This window comes from Acanthisitta chloris, unplaced genomic scaffold, assembly GCF_000695815.1.
Source record: "Acanthisitta chloris isolate BGI_N310 unplaced genomic scaffold, ASM69581v1 scaffold4339, whole genome shotgun sequence".
Classification (NCBI taxonomy): domain Eukaryota; kingdom Metazoa; phylum Chordata; class Aves; order Passeriformes; family Acanthisittidae; genus Acanthisitta; species Acanthisitta chloris.
This window is the reverse complement of record NW_008691824.1, coordinates 6,139-32,024: the sequence shown is the minus strand read 5'-3', so window position 1 is coordinate 32,024 and position 25,886 is coordinate 6,139. Positions and strand designations below refer to the sequence as shown.

At 41.5% G+C, this 25,886-nt stretch overlaps 1 protein-coding gene across 1 annotated transcript in view; it reads left to right on the top strand.

Moving 5' to 3' along the window:
• Nucleotides 1-7,315, top strand: part of NUCB2 (nucleobindin 2) — a 19,285-nt gene extending 11,970 nt beyond the window's left edge. The window contains exons 8-12 of the mRNA XM_009082371.1: nt 1,220-1,312; nt 2,992-3,081; nt 4,277-4,447; nt 4,764-4,845; nt 6,657-7,315. Of these exons, the coding sequence (XP_009080619.1) occupies nt 1,220-1,312; nt 2,992-3,081; nt 4,277-4,447; nt 4,764-4,845; nt 6,657-6,769 (549 nt within the window). The 3' untranslated portion in view covers nt 6,770-7,315. The remainder of the gene's footprint in view (nt 1-1,219; nt 1,313-2,991; nt 3,082-4,276; nt 4,448-4,763; nt 4,846-6,656) is intronic.
• Nucleotides 7,316-25,886: the final 18,571 nt, after the last annotated feature.

Here is a 25,886-nt window from a genome sequence, read left to right as displayed (position 1 = left end):
CTGCTAGGTGCAGCCTGGTAGAAGCTTTGAGGTTCTGAAGCTGGATAGCTGTGCTCAATCAGTGTTTATCAACAAGTCTTACAAGAAAAAGATTCCCACTTGGGTGGCTTGGCTCAGAGACAGCACCCTGTGGAAGTGTCGAAAGAAATTTCACATAGTTGGTATCTGGCTAGTTTGGAGCACGTGTACATATACATACTGATAAAGTAGACAGGCTCTTAGTTTCTTTAACCCTTGGTTTGTTGTTCTGGAAAAGCAAATATTAGTATGTCTTTGCCTCCCAGAGAGGTAATGATAGCAATGCACTAAAATTCTACAGAGATGCAATTTGCAGAATCAATGAGTAAATGAAGGGACTTGGTCCTCTTTTTTCAGCAGGTTATGTTTTGGTATAGCAGAAAAAAAACCCCTTAGACTTCCCAAAGATCCAGGACTATGGTTGTCAAAATCTAGTCTAATACTTTTTTCTGAGTTTAATGAGCCAGCAAGGAAATACACTATACAGTGTCTATAGAAGCTTATAAATTCAAACTACTGTATATTTTTGAAGAAACTAAGTTTGCAAATACATATTTCTAACAATACTATGCCGTAATCCCCTCCAATACAGTGAAGATATAGGCCAGTCTCTTTTGACAGGTATGTCTCACTGGTTTGCAGTTTTGTAGCTTAAAAACAAATAGTCTGGGGCCTTAAAATTATCTCTGGCTAAGCAAGCAAAGCTCAATGCCTAAGAAAGCTAGGTAGAAGCAAATAACCATGAACTCGACAGAAAGACATGGTCCACTTCTCTTCTTGCACAATGAAATTTGGCACTCCATTTGTCTTGTGATATACTGAATGCTTACAGAGTCAGCTGCATGCTGTGGTGAAAAAGCTATTCTCTCCCATTCCAGAAGCTACATGGAACCTCTGCCTGCTTTGAATCAAATGTAGGATCACACTGTGCCCACTGAGGTCAATTTTACTGTAACATACACAGCACTGAATTGCAAGAGACCACATGAATTAACTGAAAACTTCATTCTTAGGAAAGAAAGTCTCACTTGTTGCTTAAATACTGTGCTGAAAGAGGGAAATTGCATGCACACACACTCTTACTCCGTTTGAAAAGTGGTGAACATATGATTTTAGCAACATTTTGCTTTCCCAGTTATGCTCTGTCATTTGAATGAACAGTTCTTCCTTCAAACTAACATTGGCTAATGTTGAATTTCAGCTGGAAAAAGTTTATGATCCCAAAAATGAAGAGGATGACATGGTTGAAATGGAAGAAGAAAGGCTGAGAATGAGAGAACATGTAATGAATGAGGTGGGGAGTGATGTTTATTTGTTCTGAGTTCCTTCTATGTTCAAGAAATACAGTTTTTTTAACATGAAGTATTGCCCAAGTGCAGCAGAAACTTGTCACACTGAATGTTGTTTGTGCTGGGACTCATGTAAAGTAATAATTCTCAAGCTTTGTTCTTGTATTCTGATGTCAATGCCTGTTGACTGGTTTTTGTTTAAGAAGTTCCAGAGAAGGAATTGTGCAGTAGCCTGCATCTTCTGCAGATGCCTAGATTGACTAGAAGTTCCCTCTGAATTGTGTGTCTAACAGGGAAGACTCTAAATGTGCTTGGGCACTTGGCCAATGGGTAAGATTTAGGTGTGAGAAGAGGGAGTAGAACAATGTCTTCTTTCACATAGCTCACCTTTGTCCCTTCAGAAGAGGGCTCAGAACTCAAGGTACTACCCATGACAGTAAATACCTTTACCAGTTCTTATGGGTTTTCAGCTCAGGAAACAGAGGAAAGGGAAGAGGATGTTTTGAACCACTGTGGTTTTTACTCATAATTTTTCGGTATTCAACTATACTCCTTCAGCTTGAGGAACAGAGCAAGTCTTGTCTCCTATTACTCATAAAGGGAAGCATTTCCTCTTTTGCCCTAAAGGATTCTGACACAATTCAGTTGGGTGGATTTTTCTTTTGGTTTTGAAAAACTTCCTAGCCAAGAGTGGCGGTAATTTTGTAACTGTGAGTCAGAGAAATTACCAGAAATCTACAAAACATTTTTCTCAAAAAAATCATACATTCCACTGTTAGTGTTGGGGCTGTGAATACATGTTTCCAATAAAGTCAATGAGTTTTGAAATGAAATGTGAGGATTTACTTTTTAGTTCTATTTAAGCTGGGGAGAAAAGTTTTCAGATGATGTTGGGGGCACTCCCTTGAAAATAGGACAGTTTAACAATTAAAATGGTTATATTTTAAGATATTTGATAAAGAAATTAAACATTAGCTCCACCAAAACCCATCAAGGTTGGAGAAGACCTCTAAGATCAAGTCCAGTCATTAACCTGCCACTCACTTGTAACCCCCAAACCATATTCTTCATTGTCAAATCCAGATGCCTCTTAAATACTTCAGGGGTGATGACTCCACCACCTCCCTGGGCAACCTATTCCAGTGCCTGAACACCCTAACAGGGAAAACATTCTTCCTAACATCTAATTTGACTCTCCCCTGTCTCAGCTCAAGGCCATTCCCTCTAGTCCTCTCCCTGCAGCCATGGCAGGACAGACCATCCCCCACCTCTCTACAGCCTCTTTCAGGTAGTTGGAGAGAGCCATGAGGTCACCCTTGAGCCTCTTCTCAAGGCTAAACAGACCTAATTCCCTCAGCCCTTCCTCATGTGCTCTAGACCTTTTCTGCCCCTGTTGCCCTTTGCTGGACTAACTCCAGCACCTAAATGTCCTTTTTTAAGTGAAAGGCCCAAAACTGAGCACAGCACTCGAGGTCCTACCTCACCAGTGCTGAGTACAGGGTGAAGATCACTGTCTTGGTCCTTGACCCAGGCCAGGATGCCATTGGCCTTCTTGGCCACCTGTGCATACTTTGGCTCACATTGAGCTGCTGTCACCAGAACTGCCAAGTCTCTTTCTGATGAACAATCAATCCTTTAGGATAGATGGTCCTTTAGGCTGATGCTGATTTTTTGCTTCACATAGGTTGACATCAACAAGGACCGTCTTGTGACTATGGAAGAGTTCCTGAGAGCTACACAGAAAAAAGAATTTTTGGAGCCAGACAGCTGGGAGGTAAGGAGAATGTGTTCCAAGTACAGTATGCAGTACCACTACTAGCACTCTGACCAGGAAATCAAACAGAATGTCTGTGAGCTTTGCTTTTTTCTTTTTCTTTTTTTTTTTTTTTTTTGCTTTTTTTTTTTTGAGTTCTGTGTCAGTATGTGTGTTGTTAAGCACCTTAGCTAAGTACAACATATGAAATGCAGCAGAATAACGTCCTGCAGAACTTTAGGGGCCTCACACAGATCGAGAGTGTCTGGCGCCACCCTGGGGATTCTAGAAGAGCTTTTCCCACGTTTTTTCAAAGGGAAAATGGACATTTTGTTTATGAATCACTTTAAAGGGAAGATAAGAGCTCAGCTGGTAGCAAGAGGTGTTTTTTTCTCCTATTTCTAGATCTATAGTAGAGGTTTGTGGAGAAGATAGCTAAAAAAGCCAACAGCCCAGAAAGACAATCAAATCCTGGGCTACATCAAACGGTGTGTGGGCAGCAGGTCAAAAGAGGTGATTCTCCCCTTCTACTCTGCTCTCATGAGACCCCACCTGGAATACTCTGTGCAGTTCTGGTGCCCTCAACATAAGAAGGATGTGGAACTGTTGGGGCAAGTCCAGAGGAGGTCACGAAGCTTCTGAGATGGCTGGAGCATCTCCCCTAAGAAGACAGGCTGAGAAATTTGGGGCTGTTCAGCCTGGAGAAGAGAAGACTGTGTGGAGACCTCATAGCAACTTTTCAGTATCCAAAGGGCCTAAAAGAAGCCGCAGAGGGACTCTTTGTTAGGAACTGCAGTGATAGGACAAGGGGTAATGGGTTCAAATTCAAAGAGGGGAAGTTTAGGTTAGATATTAGAAAAACATTGGAACAAGTTGCCCAGGGAGGTAATAGATGCCCCAACCCTGGCAATGTTCAAAGCCAGGTTGGATGAAGCCTTGAGCTACCTGTTCTAGTGGGGAGGTGTCCCTGCCCATGGTGGGGGGTTGGGACTAGATGATCTCTAAGGTCCATTCCAACCCCTAAAATTCTATGATTCTATGAAATAACTATTTTGCTGTTTGCAGTGAGTATACTAACCCTTTAGAGGGTAATGTCTGGGTATTTTATTCTGAGAGCTTTTTAGTGAACAGTTCGGATAAGAATTTCAGTGGGAAAATAATAACAAATATACATGCATTCCTGGCTAAGTACTGATGTTTATGTGTTTTCTTGCAGACACTAGATCAACAGCAGCTCTTCACTGAGGACGAGCTGAAGGAATTTGAAAATCATATTTCCCAGCAGGAAGATGAACTTAGAAAGAAGGCAGAAGATCTTCAGAAACAGAAAGAAGAGCTACAGAGGCAGCACGACCAGCTTCAGGCTCAGAAACAGGAGCTTCAGCAGGTACATGTATGAGAATTTTTTTTCCCCTTTTCTGTATCCTTCTGTATATAGCAGTTCATGACAATACCCAACTCTGGAACATTCTTTCCTTTGATTTCTCAAATGAGTTCCAGCTGTATTCTAAATTAACAGCACAACATAGTGAAGTAATCAGGATTGTAGCAAACAATACAGTCATCTCAACTCAGCAGTACACCCACTAACAAGGACTTTACGTAACGACTGCAGAGTTTGTTTGAAGTGTATCCATTTGTATCACATCAGAGAAAGTTGACAAATTTCAGTCTTTCAGCTGTTGTGTTTTATTTTTCACCAGGTTGTAAAACAGATGGAACAAAAGAAACTACAACAAGGAAATCCTCCTGCAGGACCAGGTGGAGAACTGAAGTTCCAACCCCGTATGTATCTTTCTGTGTAGATACACAACCTTACATCTCCAATGTCAAAGTCATTGCAGTTATATTTTCTGTTGAAACTTAACATAAGGCAGTTTTAGTGACCTCTCTAGAGAGGTTCACTAAACTGTCTTTAAGAAGGAAGTCTGTAACTCTTCTAAAGTATTCCTAAAATCTCAGTGCTTATAAGTTCTTAGTAAAAATAGAGAGTTTTAACACAAGGTATGAAATGGGCAGAGAAGGAGGATTGTCAGACCTATCAGTGTTGGACAATGCTCTCAGGTACATGGTGTGATTCTCATGGATGTCCTGTGCAGGGCCAGGAGTTGGACTAGATGATCCTCAAGGTTCCCTTCCAATTCTGATTATTCTGTGAGTCTATCAGTTTAAAAATACTGAGATCTAAAGCATCCAGAGAAGAACAGGGACATCCAAATGACCAAGTTTGTTTGATGGTCTATGGCTGCATCGCAGTCTCAGACTGTAGAACAAGTCAAAGCATTTAAATAACCTCAGTGGTCAATTTACCCGCAATTGGGCACAAAATGGCAAGTTACTCCCTGAAAGGAAGGGAATGGCATAATAAATCATTGCATTTGCTCGTTGGTGGCAACAGAATGGTCAGGTATATGTTAGCACTTCTTATCCCTAGCAGATTACTCATGTTTCCTTTGTGCTTTAAAGGGGCTCTGCTGTCCCACATGTCCTACTTAGCTTTTTCTCCCCCTCTGGAAAGGTTTTATTGGCTTCCATGTTCATGTGCTGATATGATCAGTAGAGTTCAAGAATTTCTTGACATTCATCTCAAACACAGGCTTCAGATTTATCCAGGCAGGCTTTTGAATACTAGGAGTTCTTAAGTGCTCCTGCAGGACCAACAGTGGCATTTCAAACCTTAACTGCTGCATTCAGTGATTGCAGCTTACTTTGTTGTCTACGCTGAAATTCTACCCACTCAGTTCTGTGAAGAGAAATGATCAAATTTCAGAACCACATTTCATTTTGTCTTTCATTTGCTTCAAAACTGCTTGTGGGTAATTTTATTTAATCATCCTTAGTTCCAAGAGCCTGAATTCCTCTTACCTTCAGTAAAAACATTTTGTGTAATAGCAGATATACATCTTTTGATACTGGCAGTATTGTAGCAGATACTGTTCTTAACACATATATTATGTAAAACTTTTCTGCAAAGGATTTCTGCAGGTGTCACGAGAATTCAGTATAGTAGTCAACTGGTCACTACTCATTCACTGAGTCAAGGAGATCCAAGTTGGCAATATTTTAAATCTATAGGCCCCTGAAGCTACTAAGGGTAATTTAAGGGGAAAAAAAATCCCCAAAATGCAGCTGCAAGTTCTGATATCTTCATCAAACTATGAAAATTAGCATTATTCAAATGCAGGCAAAGGGAGAACATTGTAAGTATTGATGTAGTGAGGAGTAACATAAAAGGAGCAAGTTGTTAATTATTTGTTTTTCAAGCTTCCCATGTTGGGATTAAAGGTCTCATAAAAACATGGTATATTTCAGGAAGAACAGTCTGCAAAGAATGTGTTATGTAAGTAAAAATATTTCACAGAAAGCAGAAACAACTAGTAATCAAAGAGGAAACACTGGATAACAATGCAGTCTGTTGGGTAATCTCAATCTGATTTCATTGTTAGTTGCATAGAAAATTCTTGATTGCACTTATAAACCAGAACATAGAAGGTTTTGTTGATTGTCCCTATGCTAGGAACGTTCCTATAGAGGCTTTTCTCATTTGAGGCCAAATTAATGGAGAAGTTACAAATGGTTGTATTTGTGTTTTGCAGCTGGGGAACACAAAGTTGGAGATGCACCGAAACATCCAGCGGGAGATGATCAGCCTTTACCACCAGGACATGTCCAAGAACCAGCTGTTAGAACTGATCAAGTTCATCCTTAACCACTTGTGCCTCAACTTTATAGCATCTTTATTATTTGGGGTGGGGAAAGGGTGGGAGGGGTGGGAGGGCAGGAAGTCAGACTGAAACATGAACTCTCCATTTTCTTCCTCACGCTGCAAAATCATTGGGAATGTTAGAGAAAATGTATCAGTCAGGTTTGATTTATAAATTAAACTAATTTTCTCTCCAGTGCATCAGTGAGAAACACAAGGGGATCAGTTAGAGGCTGTAATAGAGGAGGAAATTGGGAAACCCATTAATACTAAAGATTTTTGTGGTCAGGGGATTGGGCTGTTGATTTCTTCTCTTACAAAAAGAGAGGAGATGTCTGCCGTTCTGTGTTTAGGCATGAATTGGAATCTTCTCAGAGATGAAGCAGGGAACAGGCCTGAGGGTCAAGTTAGGTCTGCTTTTATGTAGAAACTTGTTCCAGAAATGCTGAAAAAGCAAAAGATGGGGAAACAAAGACCATTGATAAAGGCCTGTTATTTCCAGCACTACCAAACCCTTTCTTCTTTGAGACCAAATCAAAATAAAACTTGTTAATCACAAAAAATTTGCACTTTCTCAAATTTAAACACAGCAAAGAGTTATGTGGAACAGTGAACATTTCATGTTTACAGAAGCCTAATGATTTCACTGTAAGCCTTCTAAAGGAATATTGTGTATTGATCTGAACCGTCCTTCTCCTTGAGATTAATTCTGTATAGCAGTTGAAAGCTCAGCTGACTCTTGGGACAATACTTTTGTCCCTGCTTCTTTCAGCAGATGCCAGCTGATCTCAAAAATTTTGCATGTTATTAAGTAAGCTTTTTATGTTGATGGAAATAGTGTGCAAAGCAGAACAAGACTCAATGTCTTTTTCTGTACAGATTCTCCTACCTCCTGTAATAACAACAGATTTTTCAAAATGCACCATGTGCTTCAGAGAAGCTCTTGGACACGAATCTGGGACTCATTAAGGGTCTCACTAGTAACTCTGATGAGTCTTTCCAGCTGTTGGTCTAAGTTTATGAAGTGTCCTAAACTAGGGGTGCTACTTGATTGTATTATTTTGGTATTGACCCACATAGGTCCCTAGTATTGCAAGCCAAGCTTTTACAAGATTAAGTTGATTTTCCTGTCACTTTTACTCTAATGTTGAAAAGTTGTGCGAGTGTCCTTGCTTTTCATTCATTTAAACCTTAAAGTATCCTAAAGTGTAAACCCTCTTTGGATTTCTTTGTTTGCTTGGGTATTTGTGTTTTGTTTTGAACCACAGATTGTTCTGACTGTATAATGCTGGCTCTGAACGGATACACACACTGTGGCAAGCAGCCTTTGCATTTCCTTCCTGTTATGTGGCATTAAAAGAGGTGTTTTGGGTTTTGAGCAAAGAAACAGAAGCACACTTCAGTTATAGAAAAATGTGGCTTTCAGAGTAAGACTTGAATATTATAGGCAAACTCAGAAAAGACGGGAGGCAATTGCTAACAGTTTGTATTGACATTTGGGAAGCTTTTTGCTTTGAAGAACTTTGATTGATGAAAGCTAGGCACATTTCATCCACATTCAAGGCTGCTTTCATCAGGTCTGGGCACATTCTTGTTCTCCACACAGTGTAACAGAACTCAGTGCTGGAACAGACTAGGGTTCCTTATCTGTTTCATCTTGTCAATTGTCATGTCATGTTTCCTTCATTTATACCACTCAAACAATTGGATGTCTTTTACCTTTTTCTTTGTGCTTTATGCAAGTAGTTGACATTCTTAGTTTCCAAAACCAGTGTCTCCACCGTTTGGCATTTCCATGCAATTCTAACAACAACTGGATTATGTCTTTGTCAGGAGACTAAAATACCTTTCAACAGCCTCAGCTGTTTGCTAAGAGCCCAGACATAGTTACAGCTACATCCAGGCTCATGAAGTTTCTCCATGCACAGCCCTGGCTTTGGGGTTGTAGCCTGATAATGGGTAACAGGGTGAGGACGGAAATTGAATTATTCAAATGTCAAGGAAAAGGTGAGGGGAAATTTTTACTGTGTTCTCCCCATCCGACATGAAAATTTAGAGGACAAGTGATACAGCCACAGATGTTTGTAGAGAATCAGTGACTGAAGCCTTCAGTTTGAAGACATTTCTACCGTACAAATCATTCCTTCAGGCTACATCTGCCTCCTAACAAATGCCATTATAGGTCATGATATGCTTTGTAAGGTAATGTTCAAGCTTCAGTTTCAGTGCAGCCTCTTACATTTTGATTGTAAGATCCTGACTCTGCTGTTTGATCGGCCCCCTTATCCCATTTACTATGAAACAGCCAGAGTTTTGTAAAGAACTGTTGTACCTTGGGTGCTGAACTTGGGAAGTAGAAAGCTATAATCACAGATAAATAAGGGACTGGAGTATTGTGGGCACAAGTGCTTTCACCTATATTCTGCTTTTCATTTAGGAGGTGATTACAAGAAAACTGCAGCAGACACCAGTTCCACCACAAAGATGCAGTGGTTTGGTTTTGTACTTGGCTGGGATTTCGGTAGGAGGGTGAAGAGATAAAATCTGGTCAATGTTGTTGTACAAATTCATCTCTCCAGTGCAATATATGTAAAAAAAAAAAAAAAAAGCCCCACTCTGTACTTTGTATAGATTAGTTTTTAACTGGATTAAACTGCAACTCAGCACAGTGACAGATGTTTAATGTTTTATTTTTAGCGGGTGGAAAAGAGGCGAGTTTCCATCTATACACACAGCTCTGTATTCACAGATCACACAAGGGCTAGGGGTTGGAAGGGAGCTTAAAGATTATCTAGTTCCAACCCCACTGACATGGGCAGGGACACTTTTCACTCAACCAGATTACTCAGTGCCCCATCCAACCTGGCCCTGAACACTTCCAGGGATGAAGCATCCACAGCTTCTCTGGGCAACCTGTTCCAGTGCCTCACCATGTGCACTAGTATCTCATCTAAATCTACTCTCTTTCAGTTTGAAGCCATTCTCCTTTGTCCTGTCACTGCATGCCCTTATAAATAGGCTCTCTCTATCTTTCTTCTAGGATTTCTTCAGGTATAGGAAGGCCACAATGAGGTCACCCTGAAGTCATCTCTTCTGCTTAAATGTCCTTCCTGTTTGCTCTCCACTTCTTGCTTTCTGGAAAGATGTGAATTTATAAAAAGATATAAGAGATCTTATGTTCTTTCCTGGCACCAGCTGCCTCACTGCAATAGCTATTCTCTAATTAGGTACTTGAAGGCTCAATTTTCTATATTCATAAAAATACTGCAACAGCATTACAAACTCTAACACCACACACTTCCCTGACTTGTTTGAAACAAATCCCAAACAAGGTGAAGCACCCACCAACTTAGTAAGACATTTTTCTACCAGTTACATTCTTTGCTTACAGATTTTGCCTGCAAAGCAAAGTGTTGGACATTTCAGGATATCAGAATAGCTGTGGCAAGGGGTGTCTTGAGGAGATCCACAGCATGTCATGCCACATTAGACTTTTCCAACTTGTATCTTCATTACAGAAAGTGTGATGATGGTGGTATTTTGCAAAGAGGAAAAGCTCTGAACTATGTCTTGTCCTTTGGTAATTTATGCAAAAGTATAAAATCAGAAATTTCAGGGTTGGAGGAGACCTCTAATTCACCAGGTCCAGTCACTATTGCCACTCTGCTCTAACCCCCAAACCCTAAACCTTATCCTCCAGCACCAGATTCAGATGACTCTTACACACTTCCAGGATGGTGACTCCACCCCCTCCCTGAGCAACCTATTCCAGTGCCTGAACACCCTAACAGGGAAAACATTTTCCCTAATATCTAATCTGACTCTCCCCTGTCTCAGTTTCTGGCCCTGCCCCTCTATTCCTCTCCCTGCAGCCATGGCAGAAGTAGGTAGCAGATGCCAAGAGCTGTCCCTACAGTTGGTCCCAGAAGTACTTTCTTGTTTACATCCTGAAATACGTTACTTACTGAAATTAATAGGCAGTTGCACCAGGGTTGTGAAATGACAGTCCCATTTGAAACCAGCGACGCTGACCATAGTTACATTACTAAAAAGGAAGTATTTTTTTTTATGTAATGAGAAATAGGGAACCAGCTTGAGTGCTATTATTTACACATCCACAGACAGCAAATATAAAAACCATCTACAATTACCCTAATGTTACCTAATGCTTTAAAAGCTACACTTGCCAGAATCACTTTGTATCCAATAGTAAAAATTTTATAATTACATTATCAAATACTATGCTGAATAACAGCCTACATACTCGCCTGTGTGGTAAAGTACAATGTCAGTGAGGGAAAGTAATTTTTTCAGAGATACCCAAGTTTCTAAACCTGGTGTATTTTTCAGTGACAAAGGCAAAGATAGAGCAGCACTGCAACATTGACCTCTCCATTCTTTGCCCCTTTTGCACCAACTCAAGCAGCTGTTAGTCTCACTGACTGCACAGTGACTGCTGCTCAGTCTCTGTTCAAACAATTGGTATTTACTCAATGTGTATTTCCTTTACCACATCATAGCTCACAGCTGGTGTCTCCTAAGAAACTCCCCACAGAGCCGTTTCTGTGTTAAACAAGGTGATGGTGCATACAATGCACAGTTTCCCCTCCCGTACCTCATTTCACACCCTCTGCTGCTATCTTATCATTGCTGTTAATAATAATACACTGAGAAGAGGACTTCCATTTTTGTGCTCCCTATCACCAGGGACAGTAGAGAAAGTGGGATGGAGGTTCAGGCAGCCCTCTACCTCCACTGTGCTCATATCAAGCTACCCTGATTCACAACTTCAGGGCCCACCTAGGAGGAGTGGATGAGTTATTTAGCCATGGTGTAGAGTCCTCTGCAAACTTGTATGTATGAACTTTCCAGTCACAGAAAGACACTAGACACTTCATGACTCATCAGGGTTGGAGGAGACCTCTAAAATCATCGAGTCCAACCATTAACCTGTCACTGCTGGAACCCCTAAACACTAAACCGTATCCTCCAGTGTCAAATCCAGACACCTCTTAAACACTTCCAGGGATGGTGACTCCACCACCTCCCTGAGCAACCTATTCCAGTGCCTGATCAGCCTAACAGGGAAACATTTTTCCAAACATCTAATCTGAATCTCTCCTGTCTCAGTTTATGACCATTCCCTCTAGTCCCCTCCCTGCAGCCATGGCAGGAGAGACCATCCCCCACCACCCTACAACCCCTGTCAGGTAGTTGTAGAGAGCCATGAGGTCACCCCTGAGCTTCTTCTCAAGTTTAAATAGACCCAAGTCCCTCAGCTCTTCCTCATACAACATGTGTTCTATGCCTTTTCTGACCTCGTTGCCCTTGGCTGGACTGAATCCAGTGCCTCAACGTCCTTTTTAAAGTGAGGGGCCTGAACTGAACACAGCACTTGAGGTGTTATTTAACCATGGCATAGAGTCCTCTGCAAACTGCAAAGTATGAACTTTCCAGTCACAGAAAGACACTAGACACTTCAGTAGTGACAAGTGAAGTTCCTGAGCCCACACCAATTCTCCAGGCTGTGCAGACCTTGGCAGTGCATTTAGGGAGAAGTGATGCAACTTCTGTTACAACACACAAGAATTTCTCACCGAACAGTTGCACAGGTTCTTCACTAGAGGGAGTCTGGAGACAAGGATTTCTGAGCAGTCTTCAAGGTAATTAAGCAGCAGAGTAATGACATAATAAAATAGGATGTTGAAAACTAAACAATCCCTCAAAAGCTGAACAGCTGCCATGTTTCAAAAGATTTTGGTTTTTTTTCCTTTAACAAAAATGTACATCTTACAAGATGCTTTGAAAGGGACCCTGATAGTGCAAACCAGCACTAAGGTAATGATGCTTTTCCTGAACACAGACACCTCTGTACCATGCTTGGTCTCAGAGTACAGTACACCACAACTGCATAACAGCAACATGAGAATTAGTTGGTAATTAAAAAAGGCAAGCAAACCAGGAAATTTTACTGTTTATCACTGGAAACTACAGTCCTCCTAGAGTAGGATCCTACGTGTCAGTGAAATAAGAGGCATTGCTGTACTGTTTCTGCCAAAATTACAGCTGGAGGAAACAGGATTACACAGGTGCCAGCATCTCTGTCACTCCTGAGGCTGCTCAAGAAACAGCTTCTTTGGAGGTAGGTGGCAAGTTGGTTTATATTAGTTTTTTCCCCCCCTGGAATGCTATATGTAAAAATTGCCTGTATGACAGCCAGCTTAGAGATGCTAGTTCAGGCAGTCTCTGAAGCTTCCAGGGAAGCACAACCACCAGTAAACCAAACTGATAGAAATAATTCTGTTAAATATGTGAACTCAGATAAGGGAATAGGCAGCCCAGGCCTGCCATGAGTTTCAGCAGAGTTTCCCTATACCTCCAGTTTAATTGTCTGTGTTCAATGTTAGGCTGCTCACTGCACACAAAGCCATAGCTCAGTTTCAACTGCAAGAGTTTTATAATTCTTAGTCTAGATACCCTCTCTCTATGCATTTTCTTAACAAGGAAAGAGAAGAATAACGTGCTGTAAATGTTCATTTGCGTGTAAATGTAAATTTGCGTGAGATAAAAATGTGACATATAAAATGATCCAGAACTTAATAAAACATAGACACTAGTCATAATTTAAATAACCATCTGTATTTTAACTTTCTAGTGTGTTTTCAGACAAGAAAAATAACCAGCCAGTCATCTGTCCTGATGAGTAGATTTAGTTCAAGCTACAGGTAATGACTGTATCATTGTAATAGTCTTTATTAATTTAACTATTAATTATTTATAGCTCCCAGGTTGCATATTTTGTTGGCTCAGTCTCTGGATTAACAGCTGCTTGTCTTTTGCTTGGGCTGACTGCTTTCCTGTACATTAAGCACCATCAACCACATCAGTGGTTTCTAGTGTCTCAGTTTCAATTCTGATTGTATTACAATTTCTGCACTGAAAACTGTTCTTTGCAAATGATTTCATTCTAAGGCTAATAGAAGGAATGAGTGACTACAGCTGGAATACTCCTTACCACTATGGTGACCTTTAGCCCCAGCTTCCAAAAGCAATGCTCACATGCCTTTGCTCTCATTTGCTTAAAAGCAAAGTTTTCCTGTGGTGCCTTGGTGGCTGCAGGCAGGCTGGCGATTGCTAAGCCATCTGTGCCATTATATGGCACTGCAGACCTGGGCTCTGCCAGCTTATGCACGGTTCATCACAGCTCATCTTTCAGTCTAGACATGTCCTAAATGTTTCAGCTGCCCCTTGGGCTCCTCAGGACAAAGCCAGGGTGGCACCAAGTATGCAAAGAGCTTTTTGTTAAATTTAAAAATAAAACCCCCAAACAGATAAAAAAACCCTCAAAACCAAATTGCAACATAGTAGTTATATACACTGGGGAAAATAGTGCTGGGAGTAGATCCAATGCATTCACATACAGCCACAAAGGACTGAGAAGATGCAGTTTGACCCAGAAAGTGGCTAATACACATCATCCTGATACACATCATGCCTGATGTGCATGTGCCTTTGGTAGAACTTCAAAGTGGTAACTTTCAACTGCTTGATGACATGGTTTCTTTATTATTAAACAGTGACAAACTTATGCATCTAAATAACCCTTTCACAAACAAACTGACACAGAAGAAACTTTGAAGGGTGTCTGGCTGTAGCTGACTGTATAGTCACATGTGTGGCAAAAGTGGTGGACTAAGCACTATTTAAATAATTGCAGCTCTTCAATCAAGAGAATGTCATTGCATGTTTTAAGCATTAAAGCAATAAAATACTTCTATGCACGGTCATAGTCTAGTATCTAAACCTTTGTAAAGTGAAAAAACAATTCATGTTTGAGTTGAAAAAAAAAAAAGTCAAGTTGAGCTTATTTTAGGGAGCCACTTGCACTTTGTAAATGTAGCTCACTTCTCACATAGCTGCTCCCCTTGATGCACAGCTCCTGAATGCTCCAGTCTGTCCAACACTTGGGGGTAAGTGTGCATTCAGAAACAAGTCTATCCCTTTTGTATTTACAGTTCCTCAAAAAAAAAGAAAGTAGTGTTCAAAGGAAGCATAGAAAAGAAGAATTAGGAAGAAGCTGTTTAAAATCACCAGCTTGTGGCCCTGCATCCCAAACCATTACAGAATCACAGACCCAGTTAGGTTGGAAGGGACCACAATGGGTTGCCTGGTTCAACCTCCCTGCTTAGGCAGGGCCACCCTAAAGCAGGATTGCATCCAGGTGGCTCTTGAATACTGCCAGTGAGGGAGACTCCACGACCTCTCTGGGCAATCTGTTCAGTGCTCAGTGACTGCACAGGAAAGAAGTTCTTTGTTGAATTCAGGTGGATCTGCCTGTGCATCAGTTTTTGGTGTTATATCTTGTTGTATTGGTTTCCACCACTGAGCAGAGTTTGGCTCCCTCATCTTGGCACTTCCTGTTCATGTTCTTGAGTGCATTAATGAGGTCCCTCTCAGTCATCTCTTCTTGAGACTGAACAGGTCCAACTTCCTCAGCCTGTCCCCATCAGTGAGGTGCTCCAGTCCCTTCTCATGCTCATTTCCCTCTGCTGGACCTGCTCCAGGAGCTCCATGTCCCTCTTGTCCTGAGGAGCCCAGAACTGGACACAATACTCCAGGTGTGGCCTCACAGGAGCCTCACTCTACCTGCTGGCAATGCTCTTCTTAATGCATCCCAGGATTTCATTTGCCTTCTTAGCCACAAAGGCACACTTGCCCTTATTGAATTTCAGTTGGTTCTGCTCTGCTCTTCTCTCCAACCTGTCGAGGTCCCTCTGAAGGGCAGCACAGCCCTCTGAGCCAATCCTCCCAGTTTGTGTCATCAGGCACTTGCTGAGAGGGCTCTCCCCCCTTACCCAAGTCATTGATGAATCAGTTGAACAAAACTGGGCCCAGTATGGAACCCTGGGGGACACCACTAATAACAGCCTCCAACTGGACTCTGCCACATTAGTACTAAATGTTTTATCTGAACCATCCACAAGAGAGGAAGGCACAAATTTTCTTCCATAACACACAAAACAATGCTGCAGGAGCAGAGAAAGCAATTCTGATAAAGGTCCAGGAGGTTCTGAAAGCTTTTCAGTTTCAGGTGCACATAAAGGAGAATTGGACTTTCATGGTTCCATTCACCGTTCATGTTTCTCCAAACCTATGTGAGTAGGACAGGACAGAGCTTTCCATTGAAATAATTTCTGACACTCTTGTGTAATAAATTTTTATTACATTCTTTATTACACAGAGAATGACAGAAGTGGCACTCTCTTGAGCGGACAGTGCCATGGTCTGTCAAACTGCTTTGCCATGCCGTGAGGGTATGGATTAGCTTCTGGAAGACAGTAGGTGCCTAGATTTACAGCTGGTAGGGCTATAGTGGGTCTTCAAATGGGTAATTTTTCTCAGAGCAAGTGTCCACTTTAAGACTCCCAAATTTTCATCTCACTGTTGCACAGATGGGCATTTTGTCTCCAGAGCTGCTGTCTTCTAACCCAGACACTCTCACATGAATACACAGTCAGTCCTAGGTGTTTGCACAGAATTGCTCTTAGTAATACTATATATTTTCTCCAAATAGCTGTCTGAACTGCCATGCTCAGCTCTATAACAGCTGGTCATTTCCCTCACGAGCCCTTAGGAATTATGAGGATGCAAAACATTTCCCTAGATCTTAAATAAGAGGTCTGGAAGCCATTTCCCCAGAGAAGGCACACTCTCTTCACAGAGGGCAGCTTAGTCTCTCAAACACTGTTGGTCACAGCCACTGGCTCTCTCCAGCTGGGTAAAACAAACACCCTTCAAACACATCTTCAGTTTTTCTTCAGAGGAATTTCACAGCTGCATAGGGTGCAACTGTGAAACCCATCCTTCTCCCATCCTTTCTGCCTATGTTATGGGTTTCCAGCCTGGGTTCTTCTGGAGGTCATAGTGCTTAGTACCTGGGGGAGAGAGAAATCCCCAATCAGCTCCTCACAGTGCCCTATATTATCTTGATAAAATTTAAAGCAATTTGGTGATTTGATTTTTAGCCCTACCAGTGCTGGATGCAGTGCAATGTTTCATGGGCATGCCAACTGCTATGGAGGCACTTTAACTTGCAGAGCCTATTCCTGCTCTCCTGAAGGAATTGAACTGTTTAGGCATAGAGATGATGAGTAGTTCTCAGAAGGATCCTTTGCAGATGCTGAAGTTAAAAACAAAGGGTCTCTTGCTGCTGGAGACAACACTGTATTGCAAAGAAAACCAAATTTCATTTGCAACACCACGCAGTGCAGATCATTGCTGATGCTGCACATTCAAAAAGTACTGCAAGGAATTCCTGTTCTCTCAGTTTACAAGGTGACTCTCTTATCTTGTGTTCTTCGGGCAGTATGTTTATGCTTTTCTCTCAGGTCCATTCGAAAACATCTGGAGAGGACACACTGTCTGTAAAACCTGTGTTAGCTCTGCCATGAGTCAGACTCACTTGAAGTCTGCCCTGCAGCTGTATCCTGATGTCCAGCTTCATAAGCACTGACATGCCAAAAATAGAGAGTTCTGAGAGGGGTGAACCTAAGGAGCAACAAAAATACTGCTCCTGCTAAGATTTTACAGGATAGGTCATGAATTCGCTTAATAAAATATGAAGAAGAATCCCGCACAGACCTGATTGTCCCAATATGAGACACCGACAGAGCACTGCACTTGCAAACCAATGCATGCAAAAGAAAGAAAAATGCAGATGTAGATCTAAGTCAAGCCTGAGGACTAGATTCAGCTCGAGAAACAGGGCTAGCCTCAGAATTTCAGTGTCCACATCATCTGTATTCCTGCCTACCCTATTGGAAATCAAGAACCTAATCCATTGAGCAGATGTGATGGTCTATATATCTTTGCATGCTTTGAGAACGAAAGAAAAAAAAGGCAAGAATAACTCAGAGTCTGAAGTATGTTTCCTGGGGAAGCATTTTTTAATGAGAAGAGGTGGTTTAGGGGTAATCTCATACCTTTCTCCAATTACCTGACAGGGGGTTGTAAAGAGGTGTGAGATGGTCTGTCCTGCCATGGCTGCAGGGAGAGGACTAGAGGGAATGGTCATAAACTGAGACAGGGAAGAGTCAGATTAGATGCTAGGAAAAATGTATTCCCTATTAGTGTGGTCAGGCACTGGAGGATATGGTTTAGGGTTTAGGGGTTCCAGCAGTGACAGGTTAATGGTTGGACTCAGTGATCTAAGAGGTATCCTCCAACCTTGATGAGACTATGATTCTACTCTAATAGCAAGGCACTGACACTTTAAGAGAAAAGAATAAAATAGATTCCTTTGCAGCAGGGAAACTGCTTGTACTTTGTAATTCATAACCTTTTAAATTATGCTGGCACAGCTGTTTTGGGTCCACAAGGAGGACTAGCAAGGAGAAGCTGGGAACTTCCTAAACCAGGGAAAACAAAATATGTAAGTACATGCTACATTTGTTACAGAAGCCCTGTATCTATATGAGTACTATCTATATGAGTATTCCTTTGCAGCAGGGAAACTGCTTGTACTTTGTAATTCATAACCTTTTAAATTATGCTGGCACAGCTGTTTTGGGTCCACAAGGAGGACTAGCAAGGAGAAGCTGGGAACTTCCTAAACCAGGGAAAACAAAATATGTAAGTACATGCTACATTTGTTACAGAAGCCCTGTATCTATATGAGTACTATCTATATGAGTACTGGCGGGGCGGATATGGTTTGGGGTCCAGGGGTTACAGCAGTGACAGGTTAATGGTTGGACTTGATGATCTTAGAGGTCTCCTCCAATCTTGATGGTTCTATGATTTCTGTATGTCAGAATAAGAACATTTTTATATCCAGAAGACTAGAGGCTAGTTGTGTTTAAGATGTCAATAGAACATTATTTCTCATATTCCTTGCTGAGATTGGATTCCTCTCACTCCCTGTATAAACAACCAAATATATAAATACCAAGGCCACAAAGAGATAAATAACCAAGTTTCTCTGACTTCCTTTTCACGTCTTTATCTGCATATCTAGCAGTAGGAAGTACTATATAGTCTCTGTGTGCATAGAGTAAGTAGTTTATGACCTGAATTGATTCAAATCCATAGGTTACTGGAGGAGGATATAATCAAGGATAATGTCATATGAGAGCTACTGGGCCCCTCAGTCAACTGCTACTACCTACATTCTGTGCTTCAGATAACACTACAGCCTTCATCTTTGTAAAAAAAAAAAAAAATGCTTTCCAAGTAATGTACAAAGCCTGGAGAAACCTATATAAAAAGAGGCATTTGAAGGCTCTGAGCTATGTATCTATGGGTCCTTTCACTGTAAGGGCAGTACAGGGCACTATCTGATGTAATTTGTGGGGGAAAGTAATTTTGTTTCAGGTGTACAGAGTTATTGGGGACAGGAAGGTGTAACTCACAAGTCACTGTGTGAGCATGGTTCAGCCCCAGGAGACCCTGGCTTTAACTTTCTATTGAGTTAGTCCACACAGTGCTCCACAAAATATATTCCCTTGGCATGTTATTTTTGCTCCCAAGCAAAAGCTACCAACAAACTGGTCTATGAAAAATTTAACTTGGATTTTTGCTGTCCTTGAATTGTTTTATATCAAATGAGTGAAGACTGTTATATTCCCAGCTATGAAATGCTGAAAGTAAAGTGGCTGGGAAAAAAATAAAAGCCAAAAATTGAGATTCTGTTATCTTCAATTCAGACATTCCACCACCAATTTGTTTTCCATGAGATATTACATCTGACAGGAGCAATTTCACTTCCCCTCTCCTCTCTCAACCACAAGGTGCAATTTCATATTTACCCTGCTGTAAAACTCTAGTGGCAAGAAAACAGTATTTTAGATTTCATACTTGAGTGTTAGCATCAAACACATGCCTGGGGTTTACTTCTTAACTAGTTTGTCCTCAAACTACAGGTCTCTTACAGCAAAGTTACAGAATGTTTTAGTTGGTGAATGGACTAAAAACAGCCTGCACAAGACAAGTGCTTAACTGCTATCATTTTATAGGAGTCATACTTCAGTCTTACTCTCGCTGCCAGGAAAAAAAACCACAGTCTTTAACAAGGAGCAACATTAATCTTATATAATATACCCAGGAAGTGTTTTTAAGAGGTGTCTGGATCTGGCACTGGCGGATATGGTTTGGGGTCCAGGGGTTACAGCAGTGACAGGTTAATGGTTGGACTTGATGATCTTAGAGGTCTCCTCCAATCTTTTCTATGCTATGATTTCTGTATGTCAGAATAAGATGGAAATTTTCACTTTTCCGTCCCAGTTTTGCAATGAGTGAGCTGTAGCTCCATCATAAACTTTAAAAACAAACTAACAGAATGTTCCACCTATAACTCACTACGGATCAAGCCAAACCTTTCAGCTAATGCTGATCAGTATTTTTTCATTGATTTAAACTGTTTTAGGAAAACTATGATTTCTGTATGTCAGAATAAGATGGAAATTTTCACTTTTCCGTCCCAGTTTTGCAATGAGTGAGCTGTAGCTCCATCATAAACTTTAAAAACAAACTAACAGAATGTTCCACCTATAACTCACTACGGATCAAGCCAAACCTTTCAGCTAATGCTGATCAGTATTTTTTCATTGATTTAAACTGTTTTAGGAAAATGAATGAAATACGAGTGCCAGCACAGCATTTGAGCCAGGCATTCTCTGAACTGCATCCAGACATTTTTAAGTCAGTCAGACAACATCTGTTGAGTTTCACATACTTTGGAGCAGTTTCTCTGAGACTCAATATGAAAAACAGTGACAACTGGATATTGAGTAATGAGAACATACTACTAAAACTTCTGTGGAGTGGTGTAAATTCAGCAATACTTCTAAATACAATATTGTGGATTTTTCTATGGATACATTTACTCCCTTTATGATAGGTCAGTATACAATTATTACTATTCAAATTACCTTTATTTCTTCTGCTTTCTAGAAGAACCTAACAGGGCTGCTAATAAACTGTCTCTGGCAGCAAATCAAAGCCACACAAAACCTTTAGTTTTAGTTTTAAAACAGAGCTATAAAGGCCATTTTGATAATGCACTCCTGATCATGATCCTTATCCCACCAGGCAAACATTACTGGAAGTTGTGATAAGTGACAGGATGGTTTATTGAGCAACTACTCAACTCTGTATCACCTACAGAACTCCAGATTTGGGATCAGCAACATATGTGTGTGGAAGGGGCAGAATATATGTTGTCCATCACTAGCAAAGAAGTTGTCCTTGGGTTAATATTAGTAGTTTTTAAAAGAGGTGTTTTGATGTGAAAGTCACCTGAAGGAGGCAGTAAGGGATCTCTGGCAGTCCAGACAGAGGCTCAGAGATACAGAGATGTTTGCATACATAAGTTTCACACTGGGCCTGATCAGGGCCAAGTCCAAACAAGGGAAACAGGCTGGGAAGGAGTCTTATATTTATAGTTGTCTCTTCAGGCATTTATTTAATATTACAGGACATGAACAAAATGTGAAAGTTACAGTTTTAATAATAAAACACAAAACACAGCCAACACAACATGTTCATGGAGTGGCTTTTCTGCCAAAACATTTATTCTCCCCTCTCCAAAAAATAAAATAAATTATTCTGGTCTATCTAGCCAAGATGCAATTGTCACTTTGAGGATCCTAGAGTCATAGAATTATCAAGGTTGGAAGAGACCTCGAAGATGATCGGGTCCAACTATTAACTTGCTACTCTGCTGTAACCCCTAAACCATATCCTCCAGCACCAGATCCAGACACCTCTTAAACACTCCCAGGGATGGTGACTCCACCACCTCCCTGGGCAACCTATTCCAGTGCCTGAACACCCTAACAGGGAAAAAAAATTCCTAACATCTAATCTGAATCTTCCCTGTCTCAGCTCATATGATATGTGTTCTAGGCCTTTTCTGACCTCATTGACCTTGACTGGACTTGCTCCAGCACCTCAACATACACATAAAGTGAGGGGCCCAAAACTGAAGACAGTATTGGAGGTGTGACCTCACCAGTGCTGAGTACAGGGGATGATCACTGCCCTAGTCCTGCTGTCACACTATTCTTGATCCAGGCCAAGATGCCATTGGCCTTCTTGGCCACCTGTGCACACTGTTGGCTCATATTGAGCTGCTGCCACCAGCACTCCAAAGTCTTCTTCTGATGAACAACACTCCTCCCCCAGGCTGGAGCTGCATGTGGTTGTTATGCCAAGTGCAGGACCAGCACTGAGCCTTATTGAAGCTCATGCAGTTGTCTTCATTTCACTGATCAGGTCCATCCAGGTCTCTCTGCAGAGCTTTCCTACCCTCGGGCAGATCCACACTCCCACCCAACTTAGTGTTGTCTGCAGATTTACTGAGGGTGATATTGAGGATAAAGCACATTACTGCACATCCAAAGGCTACTGCCAGTGTGACACTTCAGTGGTGTATATGTGGAAGGAATAGAAATAGGGTAAGTTTCATTACCTGGTTTAAGGCATTATTCCCAATTGAGAAAGAAGTAGAAAATAATGACTGGATGAGGATCGATCTGGTTTCATCTCCTGTGTGACTTGCAAACCAGAAAAGTAGAGCAGAACAGGAGTAACATACCATTCAGGTTATGCACAGTAATGAGCAAATGGAGTAGGGAAAAAAAAAATCTAATGCATTAATAAAAGCTTTGCTGCGATTAAAAAAAAAGAAACAGAAAAGACCAACCTTTCAAACCAAATAAAATGCATTCATTTAGTAAAGCAGGTGCTCTAAGTGTAAAGATTTAATCTATGAGTATCCAGACAACACTAGATAGCAGAAAATCTGAGAGAAAATAATGGTTACTTCCTGTAAAGACATCTCTAAAGCTAGACACTGCCTTTGGAAAAATGTCTGTTTACTATCTAGAATGCAAGATAAATTCTCAGCAAGCATAAACTTTCTCCATGATTGCTGAAGCCAACTATTAGTTCTTTCAAATTAAGTTACACTCATATATCAGTGGTTAGCACACCCACAGAGTGCTACTCATCCTGTAAAACATCACTGGGGATGGCTGCATAGGGGTAGCTTCTTCACTACCATGATTTTACATACTGAAGTTATTCTCTTGGCACTCTGCTCCCACAAAATCCATGCATTTTCCAAGAGCTCTTCCTGTTCATCTCACTGCTCTTCTTCTCCACCCGTTCCATAAAAGAAGCATCATCTTGCTAACTTTTTTTTCCCCTGAAGTTTTAAAGCTAAAGTAGAGCCAACAACACTGGAAAAGTGTATTGGGGTCAAAGGCAGGGGGTGGAAAATATTGTCCCCAATACTTGCACACACTTACCAGGCAACAGTGAGAACTTTGGATCATAGAATCGTTTAAGTTGGAAAAGACCCTTAAGATCCTGGAGACCAATCTTTAACCCAGCCCTGCCAAGCCTACCACTAAACCATGTCCCTCAGCACCACACCTATATGGCTTTTAAATACCTGCAGGGATGGTGGCTCCACCACTTCCCTGGACAGCCTCTTCCATTGCCAGACAACCCTTTCAGTGAATAAATGTTTCCTAACATCCAATCTAAACTTCCCCTGGCACATCTTGAGGCCATTTGCTCTGTCCTGTCCCTTGTTACTTGGGAAAAAAAAAGAGACCAACACCTACTTCACCACAACCTCCTTTCAGGTACATGACAAACAGGACAAGTTGACCTAAGACTGTGACATAAACCTTCAAATCACTGACATGCCTTAGCATAGAGGATTACAAAATATGCACAGGGGGCAAATTCTCTCGTTCTAGAGAAAAGGAAATGAAACAAGATTTTTACTCACAAGGCCCAGGAAGGTGTTCCCAGGAGATGGTGAAGTTGAGGAGCAACATCACTGCTGCAGCAAAAGCACCATCAGGGACTATTTGAGTCAGCTGACCATCCCATTAACCTAATAGTCCCCAACCCTAAGAAGGAAATTCTGTGCTAATGAGCTCCCTGGCAAGCTCTCTTGGATTTAAAGGCCCAGGATTAAAAATTGGGGCTGGATTTGGAGCTCATTGAAGGCAAGGGCTCTGCTGCTGGCTCTGTTTCTCACTGTCAATTTCCATACTTCAACTCCATTTTTGATGTATATATATAATATAGTCACATTACTGTGACTATAACAACAACACTGCTATTGATACTCTGTGGCTACACTCTCTTGTGCATAAACATAAAGGCAAAACTATAACCAGGTATTGGCCACTTAAAACAACAAATGAACAAGGAACAGCTAGAGAAGGTAAAAGGCAACTCCCACCTCCTGCCATAGCATGTGGCAGCCCCACTCCCAGCTCAGGGCCTCAGCTCCCGTGAGGGAAGGAAAGAGGAGACCTGTTTCTCTGTGGGGTCACTGTCACAAGGCCACTAGGTCCCATCCAGTTCAGATGGGATTTCTTATTTAAGGCTGCTCAGCTTTGCAGTAAGGGAGCTGGTTAGGAAACCTCTCATAGAGTGTTGCCATCTGCATTTCAGCTCCTAAGTATGTCAAGTCAGGCACAAAGGTTGACAGAGGCAAGTGGTGAAGAAGGGCTGCATGTTTTGATTTTTGAAAATTCCATTTAAACTGAATCATTCCCCTGTGATAATTCATTAAAGTCACACTATATACTAAAACAGGGGCGTAAGCCAGAAAAACATGCAGCACCCAGCAGTGCTTAGAGCAGGATGGAGGCAATGAGATTTGCAGCCTCTCAAGAATGTCTTCTGCTCTTTTAATAGTTCTCCTTGAAGGGTGTGGAGGTTTGTATCACGTATCTTTCTCCTCTTGCTGGATCAAAAATAGTACACTGAGTCACTTGTTACAGGCAGTTAGGCAGTCACCAGCCACACTGAACACAGCCCACCCCCTGCTCTGGCCCAGCTCACCCAAAGGCCTCCTTGAGGTCTTCTCACCTCAAACAGCATCTTTGCTTGAGCCAGGTCTGCAGAGCTGATCAGATCCCATTCTGCTTTCAGCAGGTTGGAAGATGATACCCTTTGATCCAAAATTGCACTGAAATGGGTGTGACTTTTTCTACTGCCTGCCAGAACACTTAGGTCAGGGCTATTGGGTTTGAGATGTCCACCTTGGAATGGGACAGCTGGCCCTGGATGAATGAAGTGCCACATGGGAACATGCACTGCAAAGGGCACTGACACTGCCCATTTTCAGTGGCAACACCAGTATGAATCTGAGAGAGAGAGAGGTGTAAGCAGAAAGCCTGAAGTGCAGTGATTTTCAACCTCCTCTTCTTCTTGACCCTAATTTGAAGAGCTAGACCACTTCCCCTTCCACACAGACCTGCAGAATGAACAACAGGGTGGTTTATTAATACCCAGTTCCTAGGAAGAGATGTTACCATGTTCTGTACATATAATCACTGGCAATTTCACAGAGGTTTTTGGATTTCTAGTATCTAGTTTAGTTTTGTATTTATTTCCCAAAACATTCTTGTGCTTTATTCCAAATCAAACCAATCTGTGCTAGCATAGCTACAATAACACTTTCAGCAGGTTTGTTTGGTTCACAGCACTAAGCTTGACAGAGTTCAAGAGGTGTTTGGACAATGCTCTCAGGCACAGGGTGTGATTCTCAGGGCTGTCCTGTGCAGGGCCAGGAGCTGGACTAGATGATTCTCAAGGCTCCTTCCAACTCTGATTATTCTGTGATTCTGTGAATAATTACCTTTTAAGGCAACTGATGACAAAGAAAGACCAGAAGAGGAAGGAAAACACAAAGAAACACATTCATTTTCACAGAACTATTAATGATTTGTTTGATTGGTATTATTCACTATTGATAAATAACTAACCACAAGCATCAGTGGTCAAAAAGTCCTCATAACACTGCTTGTAACAGGGTTCTGTTGTGACTCATTCCTTGCTCAATATGTAGCTGTGTTTACCCTCTGGATTAAGCAATGCTGATCATGCCCAGCCTGCAGTCTCGCCTTACAGGGCAACCTGAATTTTGACATTGACCCCGTTGCTAATCTATGCTAGCATGTTAGCCTTGGCCTTGTTAAAGACTTTCATACCAGCCTCTCATATCTGCTTTGTAGGTCTCTGTTCTCTCATTGCAGCATCATTATACCTTTGTTGGTGCTTCAAAAGAAAACAGTTTATTATTTCTTGACAT